General features: G+C 40.3%; 1 protein-coding gene and 1 pseudogene across 1 annotated transcript; both read right to left on the reverse strand.

Annotated features, from left to right (window-relative positions):
• Positions 1 to 7,003: 7,003 nt before the first annotated feature.
• On the reverse strand, positions 7,004 to 8,618 carry LOC116506950 (vomeronasal type-2 receptor 26-like). Its single transcript, XM_032214847.1, has 2 exons — positions 8,543 to 8,618; positions 7,004 to 7,899 (listed from the first exon to the last, which is right to left on the reverse strand). The coding sequence occupies exons 1-2, from the start codon at positions 8,616 to 8,618 to the stop codon at positions 7,004 to 7,006; spliced, it is 972 nt and encodes a 323-aa protein (XP_032070738.1).
• Positions 8,619 to 9,233: 615 nt separating this feature from the next.
• LOC116519013 lies at positions 9,234 to 9,795 on the reverse strand (annotated as a pseudogene).

Below are 9,795 nucleotides of genomic sequence, written 5' to 3' on the forward strand. Positions count from 1 at the left end.
ACTTATTAATTATTCTGTCAGGGATTTCTCCTAGGTCTACTTGCTTCTCTCCTTGATATGTTTTCACCATTGCTTCTTGTCCTACCCTCAGGTGCCTTGGAGAATAGCATGACTCCCTCTTCTTTGTGGCAGCCTAGCCCTTCTTTTCCTTAAACTAGAGATACCCAGTTCCAGCAATCGTTCTTCATATGTTTTAACTTCCAGTCCGTTAATCAAATGAATCCAAACTGGGTTTGTCTTTTCACATGACACCACTACATTGTAAATGGATTGACCTGCTCTTTGAGTTTTTCCCCTTGGCTTTGTGTCTAAATTAATATTAAAAGTCAACTTCTTCACTAAGTCACCACAACTTCTAACATGTATCCCATTGGTCACTTTTTATGTTCTTTATTTCGTCTGTAATTAAACTGGAATATTCTAGTCTATTTCATGAGCATGGTTCTTTATCTAGGAAACCACCAAGTTCCGCCCTGTAGCAGACCTTAAAATGCTACCAGCACAAGAATTTTGAAAAAGTGACTGAATCCCAAAGAAAGCAGAACATCTTTTAATCCATTCCCTTCCAGGGAAAACATACCTTCTTAAAATTGCTGACTTTGATGGCTCACAGTTAAATTCCATCATTTCAAAGAGAACAAACTTTTCCAGGACCAAATTCGCTCCAATAATGAGATCTCCAGGCCTGTAGTAGTCCTCCACAGTTCGTAGAGGATTCCTCGCTACACATATGCTTTGTATTACCTTATGAGTTGTTACAGGCAGGAGCCAAAACAGAAGCATCAGGAGAAGCAGCCCATTCATTGTTCTCACCTTCTTTCTCAGATCATGATCAAAATTCCCATCAAGACTTTAACAAAGAAAGAAGCAGGCGGGGACTCTTGGGTGGCCTTAATATCAAGTGTGCTTTCTCTTACCTAGTTTGAGTTGTCACTGAAGGACAAATTTGAGTTCAGTTTCATGGATCACAAGAAATCATGTGTCTGCAAAACAACCTAAAGTAGCATTTCCAGACCCTTTGGGAAAGCTCAGGGTGTCTTTCATGTAAGCAGGTTCTATCTTGGAAGACACGGGGTTGAAATCTATGAGGGATAAGAATTAGTTTCTTTTGATAATTGCAAGGAAAAGCAATTGTCCTACCCACTGAGCAATACTCTTCAGACACCAGAAGGGGAAAACAAGTTTGTGTGCCTTGTTATTGATCCTACGAGCAGATGGAGTTGAAGGTCAAGGTGCAGGTCAATGTATTCGGCCTACCTGAAACTGAGCATCTGCACCCCAGATGGATTCTGGCCTATGCAGGAGTTTGTTCAGATAGTAGGAGGGCTAATGGCGATCAGTTGTAGCCTTGTGAAATGATCAATAATGCAGTTGTGTGTGTGGAAGAACTGCCTTATTTATCCTGTGTGGTTAGGGATGATATTGAAGGAGTATATGAATCAAACTAATATTGGCTATTTGCTTTTATCAATCAAACTAATATTGGCTATTTGCTTTTATCAATCAAACTAATATTGGCTATTTGTTTTTTATGAATTGCTTAAATCTACTATATAATTGTTACTTATTAAAGCAATATTGGCTCTTTGTTTCTGATACAATAAATCTCTAGAAATTATTTATTAGAACAGTGTTTCCCAAACTTTTGACATATGTGTACCCCTTCTATAATTTTTGTAACGCTGAGTACCCCTCATAAAAAAACATATGCTTTAATAAAAATCAAAATATTTTTATTTTTTATTTTTTTGGTACATACGCAAAATAAACGAAAGTTATATTATAAAGAACATTTATTTGATTCAATGAGAAGGATGAAATTGTTTATGTTGAGATGACAGATCATCATTGGTTCCCTGGTTGTTAATTTTAATCTGAGATGCAGTTCCACATCCAATAGTCTGTTCCTTTTTTCGACTTAATGTCTACAAATGCAGAAAAAGCAACTTCGCATAAATATGAAGTTGGAAAAGGCAAGATGTATTTCAGGACTTTTTCTGTTAAACCGATACACATGTTGCATTTGTAACCAGAATGATGTTAAAGTACACTCCTTATGTTTATTTCTCAAGAATCCGTCCGAAGCTAACTCCAACAATTGCGCTTCTTCCGCATACGACAAACCTTCTGACATGGATGTTGTGTTAATGTTGAACGGATATCTTATCCATTCAATATTTTTGTTTAAATCAGGGAAATAGTTTTTCAAGCCAACTTGCAAACTCTCCAAATGCTGCATTATGCATTTCAGAGTATCAGCCTCAATTTTAGTAGCCGAACTTGTTATAAACTCATGAAGAGAAGCAAATGAGTCTACTTCTCCATTCCCAACTCTCTTTTGCCATAAATTTAGTTTTGCGATGGTAGCGTTCACTTTATCTTGAACGTGAAACAATGAAATTTCTTTGCCTTGTAACGATAAGTGGAGGCAATTTAAAACAGAGAATATATCTGCTAAGTATGCTACTTTACAAAACCATTTCCAGTCATGTAAACAATTTCTCAACTCAAATCTATCATTAAGAAAGCATTGAAGTTCATGTCTAAGTTCAAACAATCGGTTTAGAATTTTTCCCCGAGATAGCCAACGAACATCGGTATGAAAAAGCGGCTGGGTATGACTACTTCCCATTTCTTCACATATTTGTGAAAAAAGTCGTGCATTCAAAGGATGGCTTTTAATGTAGTTAATGATTTTCATGCTTTCATCCAGAACTTTCTGCACATCAGCGGGCATCTTACGTGTTGCCAAAGCCTCTCTATGTATGCAACAATGTGTGGATATGACATTTGGAACAACATTTTGAATTCTTGCAACGAGTCCTTTATTAATTCCGACCATACTTTTTGCTCCATCTGTGCTTATTCCAACACATTTATTCCAATTAATTCTGTCAATTTTAAGTTGTCTCTGTAACCAAGTGCAGTATATTCACACCGTGTCACGCCTCACAAGACTGTCTAACCGTTAGATAACACTGCAATTCTCTGGCGTTTAAACAGCTCCGTGGCTCAACGTCAACTGGTAATGTTCCCGCAGTTTAAAAATGGCCGAACCCGAGCTGCGCAAAGGATGCGCAGAAGTTCCCGCCATAATGAGTTGTGATACGATGTACGATGGCCCCAGTTCCCATGTAAAAACTGTGATACGTGCCTAAGCAACAGGGAGAAAGCAGAACTATTTAACTCATGTTTTGCATCTGTCTTTACACAAAGAGATAAAACAGTCCAACCTATCAAAAAACAGCACTACAAAAATCAGATTAGGAACGCAAGTTGAAATAGGGAGAAATGGTAAGGAGCACCTGTCTACCCTAGACGAGTCCAAATCACCAGGACCGGATGGATTACACCCCAGGGTTCTGAAGGAACTGGCAGACAAGATCTCAGAACCACTGAACAATATTACTTTCAGAGATCCTGGAGCACCGGGGAACTACCAGAGGACTGGAAAAGAGCTGATGTGGTTCCCATCTTCAAAAAATGAAAAAAAAACAGATTCAGGGAAACTACAGACCTATCAGCCTGACCTCAATACCAGGAAAGATTCTGGAAAAGATAATCAAGCAATGAATTAGCAAACACCTAGAAGCAAACAAAGTAATAGCTAAAAGCCAACATGGGTTTGTCAAAAACAGTTCATGCCAGACTAATCTTATTGCATTCTTTGATAATGTGACAAAATTAGTGGACCAGAGGAATGCCGTCATATAGTTTACTTGGACTTCAGTAAGTCATTTGATAAGGTAGACCATAACCTACTACTAGATAAAGTAGAAGAATGTGGGTTAGACAGCATCACCACCAAATGGATCCGTAACTGGCTGACCAACTGCACTCAACGTGTGGTCCTCAATGGAACTTCATCTTCATGGAGGGAAGTATGCAGTGGAGGACCCCAAGGCTCTGCTTTAGGCCCAGTACTCTTCAACATCTTCATCAATGATTTGGATGAGAGAATAAATGGGGAACTCATCAAATTTGTAGATGACACCAAGCTGGCAGGAATAGCCAACACTCCATAAGATATGCTAAACATATAGAAGGATCTTGACAAACTTGAACATTGGGCACTATCTAATAAAATGAAATTCGATGGTGAAAAGAGTCAGGTTCTACATTTAGGCAACAAAAATGAAATGCACAGGTACAGTATAGGTGGTACCTGGCTCAACAGTAGTAACTGTGAAAGGGATCTTGGAGTCCTAGTGGACAACCATTTAATATGAGCCAGCAGTGTGCAGCAGCTGCCCAAAAAACCAACACAGGTCTAGGCTGCATAAACAGAGGAATAGAATCAAGATCACATGAAGTGTTAATACCACTTTATAATACCTTGGTAAGCCTACACTTGGAATACTGCATTCAGTTTTGGTCTCCACGATGTAGAAAGATGTGGAGACTCTAAAAAGAGTGCAGAAAAGAGCAACAAAGATGATTAGGGGACTGGAGACTAAAACATAAGAAGAACGTTTGCAGGAATGGGGTATGTCTAGTTTAATGGAAAGAAGGACTAGGGGAGACATGATAGCAGTGTTCCAATATCTCAGGGATTGCCACAAAGAAGAGGAAGTCAAAGTATTCTCCAAGGCACCTGAGTGTAGAACAAGAAGCAATGGGTGGAAACTAATCAAGGAGAGAAGCAACTTAGAACTGAGGAGAAATTTCCTGACAATTAGAACAATTAATCAGTGGAACAGCTTGCCTCCAGAAATTGTGAATGCCCCAACACTGGAAGTATTTAAGAAGATGTTGGATAGCTATTTGTCTGAAATGGTATAGGGTTTCCTGACTAGGCAGGGGGGTGGACTAGAAGACCTCCAAGGTCCCTTCCAACTCTGATATTGTATTGTATTGTGTTGTGTTTATTGTATTGTATTGTATTGTAATGTATTGAAATATATCCAGGTCTAAAACCTGAATAATAAGCAGAGGTGGTATTCAGCAGATGGGTGCAACTGGCACATAAAAAAGTTGTGAAAAGGCCCTTCTAGCCATAACTGCCACTTGATCCTCAAGCAGGAGTTGTGAGTCCAGGAAGACCACAAAGCTCTTATGGGGTCTGTTTGGGGCAATGCAACACCACCCAGCACTATAGATGATGTAGTCCTAGAACTAGAGATCCCCCAAACCCAAAGCTATTCAGTCTTGCTGGGGTTCCTTAGAAGCCTGTTTTTCCCCATGCAGACACTCATAGCCTCCAGATAGCAGGACAGGACATGAACAACACTGCTTTATTTACCAGAAGCACCGATGTTCAATTGGATGTCATCAATATTTTGAGGGTACTTCACCACATGGAGATGGATGAGGTTACCCTGGGATCTCATGCAGAGGTGGAATAGGAGAGGGCCAGCACTGGCCCCTGTGGCACCTCACATAAAGAAGCTCCAGGGTGTGATCTCTCCTCCACAATTGCCATTGAATCAGTTAAGACAAGGATGGACACAGTATCTTAGCTGTTCACTTCATTCTTCTGAGCCTAGAACTCTACTGTTGTTCCTGGGATCTGCTGGAGCTCCTTTTCCAGTTTAGGTCACCGCCCAAAATCCCTATCACTAGGACCACTTTCACCTTGACTTTCCACATCCTCTCCAGTTCATCCTTTAGACCCTGGGACTTTTCCAGTGTTCCATCCTCCTTCTTCCCGATCTTGCTGTCATTTACAGATACTGATTAACAGAGTTGGAAGGGACCTTGTAGGTCATTAAGTCCAACACACCACCCAAGCAGACCCTACACCATTTTTGACAGATGGCAGTCCATTCTCTTCTTGAAAGCTTCCAGCGATGAAGCTCCCACAACTTCTGAAGGCAACTTCTGTTCCATTGGACACTGCTTCATCTATCCCCACCTGTCTACTTCTCCATGACCTCTATGTCTGGTTCATTGGCCAGGACCTGCATGTCTGCTTTGATCTGGAAGTCCCAGAGGCTCTTAGCCCTATTATTCTCCATAACTTTGTGTGGAATATCACAACTGGGTTTTAGAAGGTTTAGCCCATACTCTGTGCTTATGTTCCTGTTCCAACTACTTGGTGGTGTCATTCAGTGTATGCTGTCCCTGCCTGCATCTTATATCCTGTTACTTTATGTATTGGATTATCTCTGAGGCTGGATGCAATATTCAGGTGTGATCTAGCCAATATAATAGGGATCCATATCCATTGAGTCGGAAACGACTCTTGGGATTCTATGGGCCAGGTCTCTCCACACCTTCTGATCCTGCACTACATTTTTGAGCTGTTTTATGCTCCAGCTGCTGTCACTTTTTTTAGTGTCCAGCCATGGCATTTTTTGGTGGCCTGTTTTTCTTTTACTGCTAACTCTTCCAAATATAACTACTTTCTCCAGTGAATTTCCTTACATGATATGACCAAACTAAGTGAGACTCCATTTCATAATTTCCTTCCAGCATCATGGTTGTTGTTTTGTGTTCCAGTGCTTGCTTGTTAGTCACAGTTACTGTCCGAAAGGTTGTTTAATGTGTTATTCTAATTAGTTAAGCATTTCACATCACAATACTGAGACCTAAGGAGAAATATTTTAATACTCTAAATTGTATTATACCAAATCTGAAATGCAAATAGAAGGGATTTCAAACAGGAACTAAAATGATGTGTCTTTGGACAGAATTGATTATAAAATAAAAATAGCAACAGCACTTAGGCTTATATGTCACATCACAGTTCTTTTAGGCCCTCTCTAAGAAGTTTACAGAGTCAGCTAATTGCCCCCAACAATCTGGGTCTTCATTTTACTGACCTCGGAATGAAGGAAGGCTGAATTGACCTTGAGATGCTGAAGATAGAATCCCTGGGAATCGGCAAAATTAGCCTGCAATTCTGCATTTTAACAAGTGCACCATTAAATATTTCCATGATTTCCAATCATTGGAAGGACAAGCCACTCTCCTATTTCGTTATTGTTAAGAAACCACATCAAATTAAAAAAGGGAGCAAGGGCAAAATAAAAGTTACAAGTTTGCATATGAATCAAAGATTCTAGTGCCCCATTATATTTTTTCTCTCATTCAGATCTGGCTTGAATAAGATAATGTAGCATTTAGGAAAAAAGATACAAGCCAAGAGACCAGCCCCAGAGGCCAAAATGGAGAAGATCTCCACAGCCACCATGGACTTCCCTTTGGTGCTCAGGTAGGTGGGGAAGAAGGTAATCCAAACACTGCAAAAGATAAGCATGCTAAAAGTAATGAACTTGGCTTCGTTAAAGCTGTCAGGCAATTTCCTAGCCAGAAAGGCGACAGTGAAACAAACCAGGGCCAAAAACCCCAGGTAGGCGAGGACAGCGTAAAACATTAAAGCTGACCCTTCATTACATTCCAAGATGGTCTCTCCTACTAAGGAGTGGAAATCAAAGTTGGGAAATGGGGGAGAGGTTGCCAGCCAGGTGACACAAAGAACTGCTTGAATCAGGGGACAGGCTAAGACAATGGAGTTGGTCAGTCGTTTTCCTAAGAATTTCCTTGCTCTGTTCCCTGGCTTAGTGGCCATGAAGGCCAGAACCACCATGACAGTTTTTGCCAAAACAGAGGAAACTGCAAGGGAAAAGAGAATGGCAAAGGCAGTTTGTCGGAAGAGACAGTTGAGTGTCCGGGATTGCCCAATGAAGAGAAAGGAGCATAGGAAGCAGAACAGAAGGGAGACCAGGAGGATGTAGGTGAGATCTTGGTTGTTGGCCTTGACAATTGGTGTATCATGATGTTTAAGAAAAATTGCCAGAACTGCTAATGTTATCATTGAGAGAGAAAGTGTGAGAGAAGATAGAACATATCCCAGAGGCTCTTGATAGGCAAGGAAGTGGATCTTCTTGGCAATGCAGTGGTCCTTGTCCACGTTGGGATATTGGTCTTCTGGGCAGGGATCACAGGAAGCTGCATCTGAAATCAAGAGTACTTTACAATATCACGGAATATCAAAAAGGAGAAATCATCCTTCAATATTGATTATCCTGGGGACAGGTCAGCCCGAGACAAGATTGCTTTCACTGCTTTTGCTCAAGTCTTCTGCTTTGTATTTTGCATTGACTCATTTTATTTTTAGATTGAATCTTTCTTTTATCATTTTCATACCATTATTCCTTTTCTGGCCTTCAGGTGCCTTTGACAATTGCTTGACCATTTCCTCTCTGTGGCAGCCCCTCAAATATTGGAACACTTCTATCATGTCTCCCTGGTCCTTCTCTTCACTAGACTAGCCATGCCCAGTTCCTGTAACCATACTTCATTTGTTTTAGTCTCAAGTCCCCTAATCATCCTGGTTGCTCTTCTCTGCACTTTTTCAAGAGTCTCAACATCTCTTTTATAATGTGGTGAGCAAAACTGGATGCAGTATTCTAGTTGTGGTCTTACTATAAGGCTTTATAGAGTGGTATTAGTACCTTGATCTTAATTGCATCCCTCTGTTAATGCAATTAAGGATTGCATTGACTTTTTTGCCTGCTGCAGCACGCTGTTGGCTCATTTTTTTTCAAAATTTCTATATCTTTAATTTTTTTTAGCAACAATCCAGCTTTCAAGGTACAATACACATTTAGAAGGCTGAGTTTTTCCACCTTCTGCTTAAGCACCAGCATGATCATGCATAGTACTGGAATCATTTGTGCAGGCAATATGTCCCCCAAATTTTATCCAACTAATATTTTTTTGTAAGATGCATTCTATCATCATTTATAATGGGACCTGATATTCAAAAAAAACCAGTCAAAATCTCATATCTTTAAGTTTATCTTCAGCACTGATCCCATCCTGTTATAACTAATCCAAGATCCCACTTGTTGAAAGGAGAATGGTTAATTTCTAGCATTACAACTTGATAGTTCTTCAGTGCACAACAGGGCTTCAATCGTTTACCAGTTATTAAATGGTACCTTGGAAAAATATGTTGCAAAGTTGTGTACAGAAAGAGTATATTTGTCACTCATCCACTACCTGTACAATCCCAGTTGCCAACCTTTCTAAGTCAACCAAGACTGTTCTACAAATTTTAGGACAAAAATGCCACTTAGCACACTCAGAATTAATCCATCTTAGCTTCAGACATTACTATATACCTCAGAAATCTTTTGTCAGCCATGGGCTGTATAGCAAATACCACTATCTACCATTACGAAACAAATTACACGTCACTTCTGTTAGACTCAAGAGAGACAAGACAAGAAGTTTGAGAAAAGATTGGCTGAAAAAAAATGAAGTACATAAGGTGCTCTTTTAATGGTAGTTTTGGAAGTACAGTCAATCTCAAATTGTGCAGTTCACAAGCATGGAAAAAAACCAAAGATAACAGACATGAGTTCCAAGTAATTAAGGAGTGAAGGAAAATTGAGCTTAACCAAGCACTAGACTAGACTTTCCCCCTGGTGGATTTCTCCTGGATAGTGCTGGGTTAGGATTCCTCCCAGCTGCTGGAACTTCTGGGCTAGGAAGAGGCACAGCTGGTAGGGGCTTTCTTCACTTGAGCCTGAAGCAGTTTCTTCTGTGTTTTCAGGAGCCTCACTTTCCACACCCTTTGGAATTACATAGTCACCAGAGCTTGTATCAGAAGAACCTCTCCTTTCAGATCCAACTACCTCAGAATTATCCTCAATTTCAAGATGGTGGATTTTCTTCTGGAGTCCCAAAAATGGAAGATGCCATCTTGTTCCTTTTTCCTCCTTGCTGATCTTTTGGCAAATCAAACACTATGTCGAAATTAGAACCACCACCTGGGAGCCGGAGAACCCTGGAGCTACTTCAGCCACTGGGGTCCATCCCCGTGTAAGTAGTGGTGGTGGTCAT

Source organism: Thamnophis elegans, chromosome 1, assembly GCF_009769535.1.
Source record: "Thamnophis elegans isolate rThaEle1 chromosome 1, rThaEle1.pri, whole genome shotgun sequence".
In the NCBI taxonomy this organism is placed as follows: Eukaryota; Metazoa; Chordata; class Lepidosauria; order Squamata; family Colubridae; genus Thamnophis; species Thamnophis elegans.